Source organism: Aquarana catesbeiana, linkage group LG07 (genome assembly GCF_042186555.1).
Source record: "Aquarana catesbeiana isolate 2022-GZ linkage group LG07, ASM4218655v1, whole genome shotgun sequence".
Taxonomy (NCBI): Eukaryota; Metazoa; Chordata; class Amphibia; order Anura; family Ranidae; genus Aquarana; species Aquarana catesbeiana.
The window spans coordinates 86,969,233-86,989,232 of NC_133330.1; the positions used below are offsets into that span (position 1 = coordinate 86,969,233).

Below are 20,000 nucleotides of genomic sequence, written 5' to 3' on the forward strand. Positions count from 1 at the left end.
TATCTGTTGGTTTGGTATATATGTCGGTTTCAATCCGTCCCTGATTTGTGTATGCCCGTACATCTAGGAAGGGGACTGAATCCCCGCCGATGTGGATTTTAAACTGAATATTTGGTGAAATGCTGTTAATCATCTCATCAAAAGTTTTGAGTGATTCAATGTTGCCCCGCCATATGGCAAAAATGTCATCTATATAGCGCCACCTAGTGGCGCAGTGCTCCCGAAAAATATCATTACCAAAAATATGTTTCTGCTCAAAATCATGCATAAATGAACATGCATATGGCGGGGCAACATTGGAACCCATAGCTACCCCCGTCAATTGCACATAATAACGATCCCTGAAAAGAAAATAGTTATTATATAAGATTAATTTGAATAACTTTTCAAAAAAAACAATCTGAGCTTCCGAGTACTTGCGACAGTTCTTAATTAAATTCAATGCTGCTTCGATACCAGCCATATGAGGAATCGATGTATATAAACTTATTACATCCCAGGTGACAAGGATGCATTCATCTTGAATCTGTGGTAGGTCCCTAATATTCATCAGAAAATCACCCGAGTCCTTAATGTAGGACGGGGTAGTTTTCACCAAAGGTGATAACACTTTATCCAATAGTTTGGCCGTGGGTACAAAAATCGAGTCTCTTCCCGATACAATCGGGCGTCCCGGTGGGGAATGTTTATCCTTATGGATCTTGGGGAGTATATACAGAACCGGAATGCGGGTATGTGTTGGTAACAAAAACTCATATAAATCATGTGAAATTAACCCTTCTTTGGCGGGGCAACATTGAATCACTCAAAACTTTTGATGAGATGATTAACAGCATTTCACCAAATATTCAGTTTAAAATCCACATCGGCGGGGATTCAGTCCCCTTCCTAGATGTACGGGCATACACAAATCAGGGACGGATTGAAACCGACATATATACCAAACCAACAGATAGGAATCAGTTATTAAGATATGACAGTTACCACCCCCCCCCACGTCTTTAATTCTATCATTAGAAGCCAACTTCTCAGGGTAATGCGGATTGTGAGTGACACTGCAATAAGAAATCAGAGGCTAGATGAAATGTGCTGTAAATTCAAGGAGCGGGGATATCCAGAAGGTCTAATTAGACAAGAATTGAATAAAATTTTGAATCCTACTAAGATCTCTGATAAGAAGAAATATGCATCTGACAAACCTAGGATTCCGTTTGTTTTTCAATTTAATAGTTACAGTGATAGGATCTTTAATGTATTGAGAAAACATTGGATGATATTGAAACGATCATATCCTCAGATAGAGGAGTTTCAAGTAACTCCTATGAAAGCATATCGGCGCAATAAAACCTTGCGCGATTTTTTGGTACGATCTGAATTTAAAGCTGACAGGCAGGAGGAGAAAAGAATGACTTTTCTTGGCAGTAAAAGGAAAGGTTGTTACCCCTGCCTTAACTGCATTCAATGCAGTTTAATGATCAAGGGCAACAATTTTTGTCACCCTAGAACTAACAATAAAATAACAATTAATGGTTTCTATACCTGTCAGTCATCATATGTGATTTACATCCTCACATGCCCCTGTAATCTCCTATATGTGGGGGAAACGACCCAGAAAATTAAAGATCGTATTGCACAACATCGTAGCACAATTAGACATCCCCAATCAGGTCTTCCCGTATCGCGTCACTTTTCAGAAATGGGACACAAAGATACTGATTTACGATTTATGGTGCTGGAGGAGATTCTTTATGACAAAAGAGGGGGAGATAGGATTTTGAAATTGAAAAGACGTGAAGTTTGGTGGATTAATAAATTACAGTCTTTGTATCCTGATGGTATGAACAAAGACTATGATTTATATTTATTTGTGTAGAAATTTTTGGTATAAGATTGAAGAGAAGTTATGATTATATCTTGAATGTATTGTATCTTCTTTAGATCAATCATAATGAGCCCCCGTTGGGAATACTAGATAGCAGAATATCAACTGGAGTCCATGAAGAAAATTGAGACATGATCAAGAATACTAACATATGTAACATATATAATTTTGATAGATAATTGGGAAGATTTGATTTATTGAAGTGAGAGAATCTAGTCAGTTAATAATGATGTGCTGATGCTATATGAGACGGAAAAGGATGAATTTGTTGTAAATATTCCTTGATTGGGAAATGTGGGACAGCTTATTAGCATTAGATTTTTGCAGCAAGGGCTAATATACTTGAATGTATATAGGTGGTTTGTTTAGGTTAATTAGTTTAAAGTGAACACAGGTGTGTACTGGACTGGGTGGTGATAAGAGAACATGGTGTTGTTTGGCTTTTCACACACAGCCAGATAAGCCTGACGAAGAGCAATTGCGCTCGGAACTGTACAGTGGCTTGCTTGTAATTTAATCATGTAATGGAATAATTTTCAGTAAAAGGACACTTTTTGCATCAAGCATCGTTCCTCGTGCTTTTCCTATATATATATATATATATATATATATATATATATATATATATATATATATTAGATATTTCTTTATATATAACCATCTATTGAAATGCGAAATTCATATAGAATGAATTCAAATTCGAATAGAAAAGATTAGAATAGAAAAAAAAATAGAACAGAATAGAATAAAATATAATATATATACACATTATATTTTACTCAATTGTGTTCTATTGTTTTTCTAGTCTATTTTCTATTTCTAGTCTAATCTTTACTATTCGAATTCGAATTCATTCTATATGAAATTCAAATTTCGGAAAATGGTTATATATAAAAAAAAAAAAAAAGAATGAATTCAAATTAGAATAGAAAAGATTAGAATAGAAAAAACAATAGAATATATATATATTATATTTTATTCTATTCTGTTCTATTGTTTTTCTAGTCTATTTTCTTTTCTATTCGAATTCAAATTCATTCTATATGAAATTCGAATTTCGGAAAATGGTTTTATATATATATATATATATATATATATATATATATATATATATATATATATATAAAATATTTATATATATAACCATCTTTTCAAATTCGAATAGAAAAGATTAGAATAGAAAAACAATAGAATAGAAAAGAATCTAATATATATATATTTTATTCTATTCTGTTCTATTGTTTTTCTAGTCTATTTTCTTTTCTTTTAAAAATTCATTCTATATATATATATATCAAAAAATTTCCTTATCTGTTCTATTGTTTTTCTATGATATTCTTTTCTATTATTTTCTAATCTTTTCTAATCTTTTATATTCAAATACGATTTCATTCTATATGAAATTCGAATTTCAGAAAATGGTTATTTATATATATATATATATATATATATATATATATATACCGTATTTATCGGCGTATAACACGCGCCGGCGTATAACACGCACCCCAAGTTTAGGAGAGAATTTTAAGGAAAAAAAATTTTTAGGAGGGAAGTTTAAGGAAAAAAAAACTTACATTAAAATGCCCATCAATGCAGCCTTATCTGTCCATCTGCAGCCTTTTCAGTGTCAGTGCAGCTTTGTCAGTGCAGCCTTGTCAGTGCAGCTTTGCCCCAGTGCAGCCTTGTCAGTGAAGCTTTGCCCCAGTGCAGCCTTGTCAGTGAAGCTTTGCCCCAGTGCAGCCTTGCCTCAGTGAAGCTTTGCCCCAGTGCAGCCTTGTCAGTGAAGCTTTGCCCCAGTGCAGCCTTGTCAGTGAAGCTTTGCCCCAGTGCAGCCTTGCCTCAGTGCAGCCTTGCCCCAGTGCAGCTTCGTTAGTGCAGGTCTGCCCCAGTCCAGCCATGTCAGTGTAGCTTTGTGCACTCGGTGTAGATTCAAAAAATGGCGCCGAGACTGCAGGGAGCCGAGATACACATACTCGAGTGTTCTCGGCTTTTTCCGGCGCCGCCGTCACGCCCAGTCCCGCCCCTGGACCTGTGTTATGTCCATCATAGGGCGGGACTGGGCGTGACTGTGAGCGGCGCCGAAAAAAGCCGAGAACACTCGGGTATGTGTATCTCGGATCCGACAAGAGCCGAGATACACATACCCGAGTGTTCTCGGCTTTTTTCGGCGCTGCTCACAGTCACGCCCAGTCCCGCCCTATGATGGACATAACACAGGTCCAGGGGCGGGACTGGGCGTGACGGCGGCACCGGAAAAAGCCGAGAACACTCGAGTATATGTATCTCGGCTCCCTGCAGTCTCGGCGCCATTTTTGAATCTACCCACGGCTGTGTATGTCGGCGGCGACCGCGGCAATTGCCGCGATCGCTCCGATGACACAGAAATCGGCGGGGATCGGCCTATAACACGCACCCACGATTTTCCCCTGATTTTCAGGGGAAAAAAGTGCGTGGTATAGGCCGATAAATACGGTATATATATATATTTTTTTTTTTCTGATCTGATCTATTTTTTTTTTATATTATTTTCTATTCTATTTAAATTCAATTTCATTCTATATGAAATTCGAATTTCAGAAAATGGTTATCTATATATCTATCTAGATAGATAGATAGATAGATAGATAGATAGATAGATAGATAGATAGATAGATAGATAGATACACACATATATATATATATGTAAGATATTTCTTAATATATAACCATCTATTGAAATTCGAAATTCATATAGAATGAATTCAAATTCAAATAGAAAAGATTAGAATAAAAAAAAAAAATAGAACAGAATAGAATAAAATATTATATATACACATTATATTTTACTCAATTCTGTTCTATTGTTTTTCTAGTCTATTTTCTATTTCTAGTCTAATCTTTACTATTCGAATTTCGAATTCATTCTATATGAAATTCGAATTTCGGAAAATGGTTTTATATATATATATATATATATATTAGATATTTCTTTATATATAACCATCTATTGAAATGCGAAATTCATATAGAATGAATTCAAATTCGAATAGAAAAGATTAGAATAGAAAAACAATAGAACAGAAAATAATCTAATATATATATTATATTTTATTCTATTCTGTTCTATTGTTTTTCTAGTCTATTTTCTTTTCTTTTCTTTTAAAAATTCATTCTATAGGAAATTCGAATGTCGGGACATGGTTATATATATATATATATATATATATATATATATATATATAAATTTTTTTTTCCTGATCTGTTCTATTGTTTTTCTATGATATTCTTTTATTCTTTTCTATTCGATATATATATATATATTTTTTTATTTTTTTCCTGATCTGATCTATTGTTTTTTTATGATATTATTTTCTATTCTATTTAAATTCAATTTCATTCTATATGAAATTCGAATTTTGGAAAATGGTTTTATATATATATAAATGTATATGTATATATGTATATGTATATATATATATTAGATATTTATTTATATATAACCATCTATTAAAATTCGAAATTCATATAGGATGAATTCAAATTTGAATCGAAAAGATTAGAATAGAAAAAAAAAAAATAGAACAGAATAGAATAAAATATAATATTTCTAATCTTTTCTATTCGAATTCGAATTTCGGAAAATGGTTTATATATATATATATATATATATATATATATATATATATATATATATATATATATATGTATAAAATATTTATATATATATATAAAACCATCTTTTCAAATTCGAAATTCATATAGAATGAATTCAAATTCGAATAGAAAAGATTAGAATAGAAAAACAATAGAACAGAAAATAATCTAATATATATATTATATTTTATTCTATTCTGTTCTATTGTTTTTCTAGTCTATTTTTTTTTCTATTCGAATTCGAATTCATTCTATATGAAATTCGAATTTCGGAAAATGGCTATATATATATATATATATATATATATATATATATATATAACCATTTTCCGAAATTCGAATTTCATATAGAATGAATTTGAATATATATATATATATATATATATATATATATATATATATATATATATATATAAATTGTTATTTTCCAATCTATTTTCGAATTCGAATTTATACTATTCGAAATTCGAATTTCAGAAGATGGTCATATTCTGTTGTTATTTAATAAATTCTATTAAATTCTATTCTATTCTTTACAATTCTTTTATGTTTATTCTATTGTTTTATTATTTTATATTCTATTTTATTGTATTCTTTTTTAGAAATCAATTTATATTTTTTCTAATTCGATTCGAATTTGTTTTCGAATTCGAGTCGAATAGATTTCGAATTTGGTTTCGAATTCGATTTGAATTTGATTCGAATTTCGTCCGTGGGTTTTCGATTCGAAACATTTCGGATTCGTTTAAATTCGTTAGTATTGTAATTCGGTATTTCAGATGCATCCGAATGTCCGAATAATGAAAATTTTGTCCGAATTTCGATTCGGAACTAAACGAAATGCACATGTCTAGTCCCCATCCCTGAGAGGTTTTCTGGTGACTGAACCAAGTTTCTGGCTTTCCGCAGCGCCTGTCAACTTTACTTCGCCCTGCAGCCACCGACTTTTTCCTTGGAGGCTACCAAAGTGGGATTTGTCATATCCCTTCTTCAAGGGAAACCCCAGACCTGGGCCCACCGCCTGCTTGAAACCAACTCTGTACAGATCCAGTCTTTGCCCGCTTTTTTCGAAGCCATGGCCCAGTTGTACGAGGACCCTCAGCGGACTGCCACCGCTGAGGCAGCTTTGCTCGTGCTCCAGCAAGGCCGCAGGCCGGCCGAGGACTATGTTACGGACTTCCGACGCTGGAGCGCGGACACCCAATGGAACAACGCAGCATTACGTCATCAGTTCCGCATGGGGTTATCTGAGAGTCTAAAGGATGAGCTTGCTCAGGTAGGGATGCCCGATACCCTTGAAGAACTCATTGCTCTAACCATCCAGATTGACCGACGCCTTCGTGAGCGCCGGTCAGAACGCTCTTCCCAACAAACGCGCCCTATGTGGATGACTGCAAGAGTACCGGTTCCTGCCTCTCGATATCTACCTTCTGCCTGCCCAAGTCCGGCCACCCAAACCCCTGATGCTCCCGAGCCAATGCAACTGGGACTTATGCGCTCTACTTTGCCCCCAGAAGAATGGGCGCGCAGACGCCAGCTAAACCTCTGCCTCTACTGTGGTGGGGCTGGCCACTACGTGAACAACTGTCCGGTCAAGATTTATAAGTGTTTTCCTTCTACTCCGGCCAGTTTATCCGCCTTAACTGCCAATGCAACTCAACTTGCTCTCCCTCTCTCATTACAGCTCCAGGGAAGAACAATCCAGGTCAACGCCATTATTGATTCCGGGGCATGTAGCTGCTTTATTGACTCTGCTTTCGCTACTCAACAAAATCTTCCCCTAAAAGACAAGACACACAAACTCTCAGTTTTTCTGGCTGATGGGTCCCACATAAAATCAGGACAAGTCTCTCAAGAAACCCTTCCTCTGTCTGCCACCTGTTTATCTCAACATAAAGAGATCCTAACTCTGGACGTTATCTCATCTCCATTATTTCCGATCATTTTGGGCATGCCCTGGCTCCAGGCCCATAACCCCTTACGTTAACTGGTCTACGGGTGAAATCAAGTTTCGGTCACCCTACTGCCAAAAACATTGCTTACCTGAACCCTCTAAGCCTGCTGCTACTTTACTTTGTATGGACGTTGACCAAGACCTGCTTCAAACCATACCAGAGGCCTATCGGGAATTTGTGGATATATTCAGCAAGAAGGGAATGGACTCCCTGCCACCCCATCGTCCCTATGATTACCATGTCCATGTGTGGACTATCAGGAATTAAACAAGGTTACGGTCAAAAAACGCTACCCGTTGCCTATGATACCTGAACTGTTCCAGAAGTTGAGGTCTGCCATCATCTTCACCAAGCTGGATCTAAGAGGGGCCTACAATCTGGTCCGCATTCCTACCGGAGATGAATGGAAGATGGCTTTCCGGACCCGTTTCAGACACTATGAGTATCTGGTCATGCCCTTCGGCCTATGCAATGCTCCTGCCACTTTCCAGCATCTGGTCAATGACGTGTTCAGAGATTTCCTGGACATCTTTGTAATCGTCTACTTGGATGACATCTTAATCTTCTCCAGTTCACTTAATCAACATAGGGAACATGTCCGTAGGGTCCTGGACCGTCTTCGTTTGCACAGACTGTATGCTAAAGCGGAGAAGTGCGAATTCGAACAGGAAGAGATTCAGTTTCTGGGGTTAGTGATCTCCCCAACCGGCATCAAAATGGACCCTCAGAAGGTGTCCGCTGTGCTGGATTGGCCAGCTCCTCTGGACAAGAAGGGCGTGCAACGCTTCATTGGATTTGCAAATTTTTATAGGAAGTTCATTAGGGGGTTTTCTGCCATTATCTCCCCCATCACGCAGCTAACCAAGCAGAACTCTGGGAGGCTCAGGGAGGCTCAGGGGGCCTTTGAAGAATTAAAGAGACGTTTCACTTCAGCTCTGATCCTTAGCCATCCTGACCCATCCTTTTATCTTGGAGGTTGATGCTTCCGAAGTGGCCGTGGGTGCTGTCATTTCTCAACAACAGGGCAACAAGGACCTGATGCACCCCGTAGGATTCTTTTCTAGAAAACTCTCGCCAGCTGAGTGGAATTACAATGTGGGAGACCGGGAACTACTTGCTATCAAGACAGCTTTAGAAGAATGGAGGTACTTGTTAGAGGGCGCAGTCCATCCGGTGCTGATATATACTGACCACAAGAATCTTGAATACTTAAGATCTGCTAAGAGACTGAAACCCCGACAGGCCCGATGGGCTCTATTCTTTACACGTTTCTGTTTCCACATCACTTACCGGCCTGGAACTAAAAGCGTAAAACCAGACGTGCTGTCGCGCATGTTTGACAACCCTAAAGACCTTTCAGTACCTGACACCATTCTGCCGGCAAATAGCTTCCTACTTCTTCAAACAGACCTCCTGTCCATGATTAGAGAAGCATCACCAGAACCTTCAAGTCTCCAGGGATCCTCTTTGACACCCGTGATGGATTATTGTGGAGAGGAAGTCAAATATTTGTACCGGAGAGCGCCCGAGTCAAAGTGCTGACATTATTGCATGACCACCCACTTGCAGGACATTTTGGGGTTCGCAAGACCCTTGAGCTTGTGCAACGCACATTCTGGTGGCCTAACCTGAAGGAATTTTGCAGAAAGTACGTTAACTCTTGTTCTGTTTGCATTCAGAATAAAACTTCCAGGAACAGAGCTTGGGGACTGTTGAGACCGTTGCCTATACCAGATAGACCCTGAAGGATGATAGCAATGGACTTTATAGTTGAACTACCATGCTCGACCGGCTGTCTAAAATGGCCCACTTCGTGCCCCTAAAGGGAACACCTTCTGCTGTTGAAACGGCCCGTGTGTTCATTAAGGAGAATGTTAGGCTGCACGGAGTCCCCGCAAATATAGTGTCCGATAGGGGGGTGCAGTTTACTTCACGCTTCTGGAAAGCCCTATGTGAGATCTTGAAAATTGAACTAGCCCTGTCCTCAGCATACCATCCCCAAACGAATGGGCAAACTGAAAGGACAAACCAGACGCTGGAGCAATACATTAGGTGTTTTACATCTTTTGTGCAAGATGATTGGGTGTCCCTGCTGCCCCTAGCGGAATTCGCTTATAATAATGCTAGTCACTCTGCCACTGGTCAATCTCCTTTCTTTGCCAATTATGGTTTTCATGTATCTTTTTTACCAGATTTTCTTCCAGAATCCTCAGTTCCAGCGGTCCAGGACACAGTACAGTTCCTCAGTCATAATAACCAGATGTTACAAGAAGCGGTATCCAAGGCACAAGCAGACAGCAAGAGGATCTTCGATCAAAGAGGAAGAGGAGATCTAAACCTTCAGCTTGGTGATAAGGTATGGCTGTCTACCAATAATATTAGGTTGACTTGTCCTTCCAAAAAGCTTGCTCCTAAATTTATTGGGCCCTTCCCTGTGAAAAGAAAAATCAACGAGGTACCCTATGAACTGTGTTTACCTGACTCACTTAAAATCCACCCTGTGTTTCATGTGTCGCTTTTGAAGCCTGATGTAGATGATCCCTTTCCTGATAGGGGCACCAGGGTCCCTGAACCCGTCTTGGTGGACGGAAATGAGGAATACGAAGTGGAGGCCATCCTTGATTGCAGAAAGAGATCTGGGCAAGTACAGTTTTTGATTAAATGGAAGGGGTATGGTCCGGAAAATAACTCATGGGAACCTGACAGTAATATTCATGCTAAACGTTTGATCCATGCCTATTTCTCTGCTCATCCTGAAAAGAAGAGTTATCTGGGCATCCGGAGGCTGCCCGTTGGGAGCGGGCAATGTCAGGGACATATCAGTGGCCGTCAGGCGAACATGCGTGCGCGCAGGTGCACGAGGGGCCTTCCCAGGGCAGTTCTGCTGAAATCTCCACTAGGGGGTGCCGGAGCGCTCCAGCGCGCTCCCGTTCGCGCGTGCGCGCGCCTGTTCGCGCTAGCACTGTTTGGCGCCAAGGCCCCTTTAAAAGACTGTCAGATGCTTCCATCAGGTGCTGTTCGTCTGCAGCTCTGCACCTGAGTTCCTGTATCCTGCCTGTTGTTGTACTGCTAGTGACCCGGCTCCGTCTGACCATTCTCCTGTCTCCAATCCGACCCGGCCTGCCTGACCTCGCTCATATCTTGTGACCTGTTGCCGAACTCCTGCCTGCCTGACTATTCTTTGATTATCCCTACTGCCATATACTTGCCTGATCTCCTGCCAAACGGACTGTCTGACTCTGCTTTGCCTGTGTCCTGTGACGCTGCTTCCAGCCTGCTCTGCCAAGCTCCAGGATCTGCTGCTGCCATATCATCCACCTGTCTGCCTACTGATCCGCTTCAGTCTACCTGCATCCGCAGCTCAGCCATCCCGGAGGGACGTCTTTCCAGTTCCAGTGTTTGCTGCCGCAGGAACCTGCATCAGGCCCTCCTACCCGCTGTGCTCAAAAGACCACTGTTCCCACTACCAGTGGCTCCTGAACCAGCATTTAAGAGAGGTCTCCTTCTACCAGTCGGGCTCAACTACCAGGTACCTAACAGGTGGATGTGTGGAGTCTCTGGTGGCTGTGTGGGGTCTCTTGTGGACTGTGGGGTAGTAACCCCCCCACCAGTCTGCCACAGTACTCCCCCCAACCCCCCCACTAGCCTGACAAAGTGCTCTCCCCAACTCCCCCCACCCGCTAGCCTGCCACAGTGCTCCCCCTAAACCCCTCACTTTCCAGCAACAGTGCTCCTGTCCCCGTGTCTGTCCCCGCTAGGAGAAGAGAGAGGAATAGGAAAGAGAGAGAGATATGGGACATGGAAAAGGAGAGAAATGGAAGAAGGGGAGAGAGGAGGTGGGAGAGAGACACCCCAAGTGTCCACACTCACCTCCCACCCTGGCCCCCCTCTCACCCCCCCCCCAGTGTCCACAGTCACCTCATATACCCCCAGCGCCCACACATGTCTCCAGAAGACGGCAGATCTCTCTGGCATCACCCAGCATTATCTCTGCAGCATGAGTCTGGGACTGATCCAGATGATAGATAGGGGGTGTCTGGGCTATGTTCCCCCTGCTCTGGCTCTCCTGCATTTCTTTCCAGGGATGGATCAGAAAGCCCCCTGCGAGCAAGCCTCTCCTCCTGCTTCCTCTTCCTCCCTACTTACGGCTGCAGCCACAGGTTAGGAAGTAGGATGCAGCTGTGTAAGGGGGGGGAGAAAGAGCCGTGGATGTGCCCAATCGCATTGCAAGGCAGGGACAGTGCGGGGAAGGAGGGCAGGGTCACAGGTTGCTGCTTTCAGGTCTGGCGTAGAGCAGTGGAATCAGCTGCGAACAATGTTAGGAATGTTGCACAGATGGCAAATGGACGGAGGGGCAATGCCGCCCCCTGTAAACTACTGCCCCAGGCAAACGTCTTGTTTACCTCGTGGTAGATATGCCCCTGAGTATGCAGTGTGATATTCTGAGGGTATTGCTCAAGTGCAGTAGCCTGCTGATTTCTGGTAAGATATGGACACAGAGGTAGGGGCTTCATTCCCCTACAAAACTCTTCAAAGTGTTTGGACTTCAGACCCATATCTGGGAATTACAAAACCCGGAAAAACAAATGTTTTCTCTGCTTGGAAACAATACTCTGGAGCCCCTCACGCTGCATAAATGAGAACCCTGCGTTGTCTTCAATCCCAGTACTACAGTGGCAGGGCCTTGCACTGTCACAACAGGCAATGTTAATGTAATTTTTTTTTTTTTTTTTTAGGGTGGCCCTGCACTTTAATAATAAAAATAATAATAATAGTAAAAGTTTTTATTATTATTATTGTTATTTATTATTAATAATTTGTTACGTTTCATTCGTTTAGATACAGCATTCATTTCGGATAATTCGTAACTTCGGATAAATTCGTATTAGTTACGTTCACTAACAGTCAAATTTGAAAGGAACCTATGATTTAATAGTTAGTAATAGTTAGGTTATTATTAGTTATTATTTCAGATTTTTGGATTTTCGAGTTTTCTGCTTTTCGAATTTCCAAATTTCCAATTTTCTTTATAATCTGCACTTCCCATTAACTCACTGTAGTTGTGTATGCAGTCAGGTTTATGGACCAGACCATCCCTTCTTTGGATTTCCACTGGGGTGTCTTTGTGGATGCAACCGACTCCCTCCTTGATTAGTTTTGCAATCACCAGTCTTTGTGGGAAGCCCTTGTATTTTGCTCACACTGTACCAGAAACTAGAGGTTGCTGCATATAAAGGTGGCAGAAAAGTGGCAGACAGGTATAAAAACCCTCAATGGTGATATTTACACCATAGCTGTAGTAAGCAGTGGTGGCTGGTGCTCAAAATTTTTGGGGCCGCGCAAACAAATTGAAAAATTCTAAAAAACAAACATCAATTGCAGCCTCACTGTGCCATCAAATGCAGCCACTGTGCCATCAAACACAGCCACTGTGCTCATCGATTGCAGCCACTGTGCCCATCAAACGCTGCCACTGTGCCCATCAAATGCTGCCACTGTGCCATCAAATGCTCCCAATGCTGGCACTGTGTCATCCAATGCTGCCACTGTGCCATCAAATGCTCCCAATGCTCCCACTGTGCCATCCAATGCTCCCACATTGCCATCCAATGCTCCCACTGTGCCATCAAATGCTCCCACTGTGCCATCCAATGCTGCCACTGTGCCATCCAATACTGCCACTGTGATTCCTCCTCGCCCCCGCCAGCTCCCCATCTACTTGGCACTTACCCTGTCTTAGTGAGGCAGAGGGTGACGGCAAGCGGTGTCTTCCATGTGTCTTCTCCCCTCCATGCGTCTTCTCCATCCTCCTCTCCTCCTGTCCTCTCCTATGATTGGATGCCTGATAGGCGTCCAATCACAGCGCCTGACGTTTCAGCCAATCATGCGACCAGTAACAGACAAACTGATTGGCTGAGAGGGGGGTCAATATTAGCAAAGCGAATTCCGTCGGCTTTACTAAAATTGAGCTGAGTGACAAGGAACGCACAGCGTTGGACGCCTATTAGAGCCTACAGCTCTAATCAGGTGCTTCCAAAAAACACCCCCACCGCTGTAATTCAGGTGCCCAGTGACCGTAAAGGGGCCAGACACCTGAATAGGGGGTGTCAGCAGCGACCATAGATAGATTCATGCAATGCATGAATCTATCTATGGTGATTAGAGAGTGACAGGAGAGGAGAGGCGGTGCTCCTGTGCCCTTATGGACGCACCACCACTGGTGGGATGTTCACACTTCACACCTAACTTGCCAAACTTCACTTATTTCTAGGGAGTAGAGAGAAGCACTGCATTTTGAGGAAAATCCCTTTAGCGACCATATAATTTCCATCTCCCCTTCCCCTTTCCTCCCTCCATCTCTTTCCTCCCTCTCTCTCTCTCTCTCTCTCTCTCTCACTACCCACTCCCTCCATCTCATAAATCCCCCTCTCCTTCTCTCTCTCCCCCTCCCCTTTTCTCCCTTCCTCCTCCCTTTCCTTCTCTTATCCCCCCTTCCTCCCTCTTCTGCTCTCCCCCTCTCTCCCTCCCACTTCTCCATCTCTCTGCTCCCCTCCCCACTCTCTCTCTCCTCAGCTTCCCTGGCACTCTTCCCATTCTCTCTGTCTCTATGTTCTATTTGTTATGATGTACATTACCTAGTACTGTCTCAACATTTGCTGGTTTTAATTAAGTTCTTCTATACAGTAGGTTCAAAAAAGTGATACTTTTTTCGTGCATAAAAGCAAATGAAAGCGGAACATTTAGTTTTAAGGTTTTAGGTTCTGAGGTTTATGTGGGTCTTTGAGACTGTCTCTTGTGGCACAGTGATTAACAGTATTAGCAGTATTTTCTGGGCACAAGGACTGTGGCATAAGGATGCGGAATATACAGCAAATAGGCAAAGGTTTCGTTTCATCATTCCTTTTTAAGCCACTTCCACTGTCAGATGCAATCTGTCCATGTCCACCCACTTGTTTTTACCTTGTATCTCACAGTGTCCCAGGTAAATTACCATTATGGGTATTGTTAACATTTACATAATATTTATGTAGTGTTCAACCCCAAAGAAGTAGGGGATCTATTGGGTCCCCTGTTCCTGTGCCCAATGCTCTGAAAATAGCACCATGCACTCTGACACCTGGATGAGTGGGGAATATTTATGGCATTGCAAATAAGTGAACAGTAGAAAGAACTTTACTGTAAAAACAACAATCAATTGGTGTAGAGAACAATTCCTCTTAAACCCTATACTGGGGAAATCTTAAAGAGGGAGAACTATGCCACCCTAACACTCCATCACTTTGTAATATACTCTCTCTCTTCTGCTGGCCAGCTCAATGGGGCCCAATTGGTATGTCTGAGCACTCAGGATAATTGCCCTTTAAGCACTGATAAGGTATTGGTTCTGGTCCCTGTAAGCACTGATAAATGTACTGGATATTTGCAAGCAATGCTTTTCTTCTTTCGTCAAAGTATAGTGGGATTTTGGCCAACGGCCTTTTACCAAGTCTGTTCACTGTCGGCAGCACAGCTGGTCAGAGTTCGCAGTGTCCTTCTCCTTGTTCAGGCAGCAGGCTCTATCAGCATCCATGGCACTCTCCGATATTTAAGAAGTTCTATCACTGCTCCTCTCTCCCTATCAGGGGAGAGCAGTCTGCTGCAGCTTTATGTGCATTCAGTCTTTCTGAATAGCTTCCACACTTCTCCTTAGCCCAGGAAAAGCAACAGAAAATCACCTCTCCTCTGAGCTCCAGTGCCTTGTGGGATCTGCAGTTTTTTTTTCTTGCAGCCCACCAAGTCAGCTCAGTCTGCAAAGAACTACATCTCTCACAATCCTCTTCTCCTTTGCATTCCTTTTGGATAGAAGGAAGAGCTTAACACCAGCGGCTCAATGTATGAGCACACAGGCCCACTGCATTTGCAAAACCCCCCAGATAGATGGATGGTATGTAGGTTTGTCACCAGGCTGGTTTTTATCTGATGTATCCCCTCCCAGGCTTACTATGTATATTGCTAATATTTAAAGAGGAAATAAACCTTGATGGGTTTTACTTCCTTTTTTGTTCCCTGCAAAGTAAAAGCATAATGTGCTAGTATGCATCGCATACTAGCACATTATGTAACACTTACCTGCAAACGAAGCCTGCGCTGTCCCCACTGGAGGCCACATCCATGTTTGCCCATCTTCCTTCTGGGGCCGAGAACTCCGGCTCTGTGACTAGCTGAGGTGGCATGACGTCACACCCACGCATGCGTGCCGGAGCCGCCAGTCACGACGCTCGCTAGTGAAGAAACGGCACAGAGGGCTGTTTCCTCACAGCGCATGTGCCAATGACATCATTGGCGTAGTACAAAGTAAATATGTCCTAAATGGAGCATGTTTAGGAGATATTTATTGTAACTCTTGGTAAGCCTTATTATAGGTTTACCTATAGGTACAACTTGAAAATGGAGGTTTACAACCACTTTAAATCAAATATATTATAGTTTCCCACCTGCATTTGTTCTGGGAGCATTACAAACATCCTTTACTTACACCCCTTTCACACTGAGGTATTTTACAGACGTTTTTGTGCTAAAAATAGCGCCTGTAAACTGCCTCTTCTGCAGCCCCCCGTGTGAAAGCCCGAGTGCTTTCACACTGAGGTGGTGCACTTGCAGGACAGGAAAAAAAGTCCTGCAAGCAGCATCTTTGGGGCAGTGCAGGAGCGGTCTATACACCGCTCCTAAACCGCCCCTGCTATTGAAATCAATGAGCAGTGCTTTGGCAGTGGCGCTTGACCCTTTCCTCGGCCGCTAGCAGGGGTTAAAAGCTCCCCACTAGCAACTGAAAAGCGCCGCCATAACAGCGGTAAAGTGCCGCTAAAACTAGAGCTGCTTTAACGCTAACGCCCACCCCGCCCCAAAAGTAGCCTTAGAGTAACGCCCCCCCCCCCCCCGCCGTAACCTTAGAGTAGAGTAAACAGTGTAGCAAATGTAACAAACCAGACACGTTTGTTTTCCTCAGTGATGACTGATCTGGCTAGCAAAAGCAGTGAAAAAGATGTCCTGGGAATATTGCAGCAGACACATTTCAATGAGGCCTGGTTCACACTGTTGCAGGTTTGCGGTCTATGTTTGCGCAGACACGGCAGCCTATTTATTTGAATGGGCTGTCGTGCCTGCGTTTTCTGCAGAAAAAAGGTTCATGCACCATTTTAGAAACGCAGTGGCGAGGAAATCAAAGCACCATGCGATTTTCCTGCAGTTCCCGCACCCATAAACGCGCATTTTTTAACAGCAGAACATTTTGACTGTGGGTGGTTGCAGGTGCGGGAATCGCTGTTATTCCTGCATCCAGAACCACCCGCAATAGTGTGAACCAGGCCTCAGTGGTGAGAGCTTTTTGAAAACTGCTTCTCAGCTAACAGACAGTTTGACACAGAACAGCACAAAGTACAAAAGACAAGAGAGTAGATTTGGTGATTTATTTATTTGCCAGCTGTGATACAAGGAATGATTTATCCCACAAAAATAAATTTACATATTAGCAATGAATTATTCTGCATTTTCTTGTTTCTATGGATAATGTTTAAAACAATGGATTAATCAGCAATGCTGAAGATATCCGGGACAATATAATCTGTATGTGTTCCGTCAATCAATCCTTCTCCATTGGAATGAACAAACCAACAAGCAACTTCACTGCTATTGTAGCGATCTTTCCTGTAATCTCTCTGTACACCCCTAAAATAGCAAAAACACATTAATAGACATTTCAATGGAAATTACCTTCTGTCGGCATTCACACTGAAACACTTCCAGTTGGCTATCACAGTGAAACCACACAGCACAGAGACTTGACATACAGTTGATGCGTTTCACACAAAAGAGTGCTGAATCATAACATTAAGGTAGTCAAGGGCACTGCCTTATATGGTGCATATATATAGCAGCCTACACCTATGTTAATTGGTGCCCTTACCTCCTCCTGGTAAAACATTAAATGACAGAGAAGAGCGATAAAGAAAACCAATAAAAGCATTTAGCACTTACATCAAAAATGTTGGAAAAAATCTTAGAACAAATGTAGATACATAGTTTAATCCTGAAGAGTCCAATAATCTTAATATAATAAAAGAAACAACTTAACAAAACAGTAAAACCAAATCAAACAATGAAGCATTAAATTATTGAACTCGAAGTCAATGGATCTCAAGTCCATAAACCATAAATGCCCAAAATTGTAAATGCCCATGTATATCTAGTCAAATACATTGGAAGCGCTGACAACCATATAGAAGAAGCCTGCAATTGGAAAAATTGGAAATATATAGAAGAATGTATATACTGTATGTATACATATATATGTGTATTAGCAGCAAAATTCTCACTGTTACATGCACCCAAAAAAAAAAAATCTCCAAGAAAAGATGCACTACAATATCCGGTGAACAGAGGGAAGTTTATTGCAATCAGCAAAACAAAATATATACAGTATCTCACAAAAGTGAGTACACCCCTCACATTTTTGTAAATATTTTATATCTTTTCAATGTAAAGTGGTGAGTATACAGCTTGTATAACAGTGTAAATTTGCTGTCCCCTCAAAATAACTTAACACATACCCATTAATGTCTAAACCGCTGGTAACAAAAGTGAGTACACCCCTAAGTGAGAATGTCCAAATTGGGCCCAATTAGCCATTTTCCCTCCCCAGTTTCATGTGACTCGTTAGTGTTACAAGCTCTCAGGTGTGAATGGGGAGCAGGTGTGTTAAATTTGATGTTATCGCTCTCACTCTCTCATACTGGTCACTGGAAGTTCAACATGGCACCTCATGGCAAAGAACTCTGAGGATCTGAAAAAAAGAATTGTTGCTCTACATAAAGATGGCCTAGGCTATGAAAAGATTGCCAAGACCCTGAAACTGAGCTGCAGCACAGTGGCCAAGACCATACAGCGGTTTAACAGGACAGGTTCCACTCAGAACAGGCCTCGCCATGGTCGACCAAAGAAGTTGAGTGCACGTGCTTAGCGTCATATCCAGAGGTTGTCTTTGGGAAATAGATGTATGAATGCTGCCAGTATTGCTGCAGAGGTTGAAGGGGTTGGGGAGTCAGCCTGTCAGTGCTCAGACTATACACCGCACACTGTATCAAATTGGTCTGCATGGCTGTCATCCCAGAAGGAAGCCTCTTCTAAAGATGATGGCACAAGAAAGCCAGCAAACAGTTTGCTGAAGACAAGTAGACTAAGGACATGGATTACTGGAACCATGTCCTGTGGTCTGATGAGACCAAGATAAACTTATTTGGTTCAGATGGTGTTAAGCGTGTGTGGCGGCAACCAGGGGAGGAGTACAAAGACAAGTGTGTCTTGCCTACAGTCAAGTATGTTGATGGGAGTGTCATGGTCTGGGGCTGCATGAGTGCTGCTGGCACTGGGGAGCTACAGTTCATTGAGGGAACCATGAATGCCAACATGTACTGTGACATACTGAAGCAGAAAATGGTCCCCTCCCTTCGGAGACTGGGTCGTAGGGCAGTATTCCAACATAATAACGACCCCAAACACACCTCCAAGATGACTACTGCCTTGCTAAAGAAGGTGAGGGTAAAGGTAATGGACTGGCCAAGCATGTCTCTAGACCTATTGAGCATCTGTGGGGCATCATCAAACAGAAGGTGGAGGAGCGCAATATTGACACTGTGGTCCCGATTTGGACATTTTCACTTAGGGGTGTACTCACTTTTGTTGCCAGCGGTTTAGACATTAATGGCTGTGTGTTGAGTTATGTTGAGAAAACAGCAAATTTACACTGTTATACAAGCTGTACACTCACTACTTTACATTGTAGCAAAGTGTCATTTCTTTAGTGTTGTCACATGAAAAGATATAATAAAATATTTACAAAAATGTGAAGGGTGTACTCACTTTTGTGAGATACTGTATATATAAAACTAAACTACTCATAAAAATTTGTAATATCCCACTTATGGTTTAGAGAGTCTCTGTGGGATCTGAGTTTTTAAATAAAACATCCAAAAAAACTTCTCTCTTGCATAAAAGCTGAAAAACATCACCACCTCTTTTTGGAGCTCTCACTTTTTCAATAACCTGAACTTGTACTGCTGACAAATTTCCTGCATGGCAATTGTTGAAACGTCGGATGATATTGGTCGAAAGGCGTTTCGCTATACTATAGAGATGCTCATAAAAGAGGTCCCTAAGCCGCCTAGTTGTACGATCCAAGTACTGGATCTGATAGGTTTTACAAGTTATTAAGTAAATGACATATGTAGTGTTACAATTAAAAAAAAAAGAGGTAATATTATAAATCTTGTCATCCACAGTTGAGTGAAAAGTATCACGAAAAGTATCACGAAAAGTATCACGAAAAGTATCAAGGTGAAGGTGATCAATGAACTACTAAAGCACTCACCAGCCCCCTGGAAGTTCATTGAGAACTACAAGCTGTCAGCTGCAAAGGCTGTTGGCACTTGTAGTTCATTTATTCACAGAAATCTGTGAATGATTGACACGGTTGTGTGGGCAGAGCCGCATTC

General features: G+C 41.7%; 1 protein-coding gene across 1 annotated transcript in view; it reads right to left on the reverse strand.

The window, feature by feature from the left end:
* Positions 1–16,905: 16,905 nt before the first annotated feature.
* Positions 16,906–20,000, reverse strand: part of LOC141103144 (inter-alpha-trypsin inhibitor heavy chain H3-like) — a gene marked incomplete in the record, with an annotated part of 321,136 nt that continues 318,041 nt past the window's right edge. The window contains 1 exon segment of the mRNA XM_073592423.1: positions 16,906–17,178. Coding sequence (XP_073448524.1) covers positions 17,037–17,178 — 142 coding nt within the window.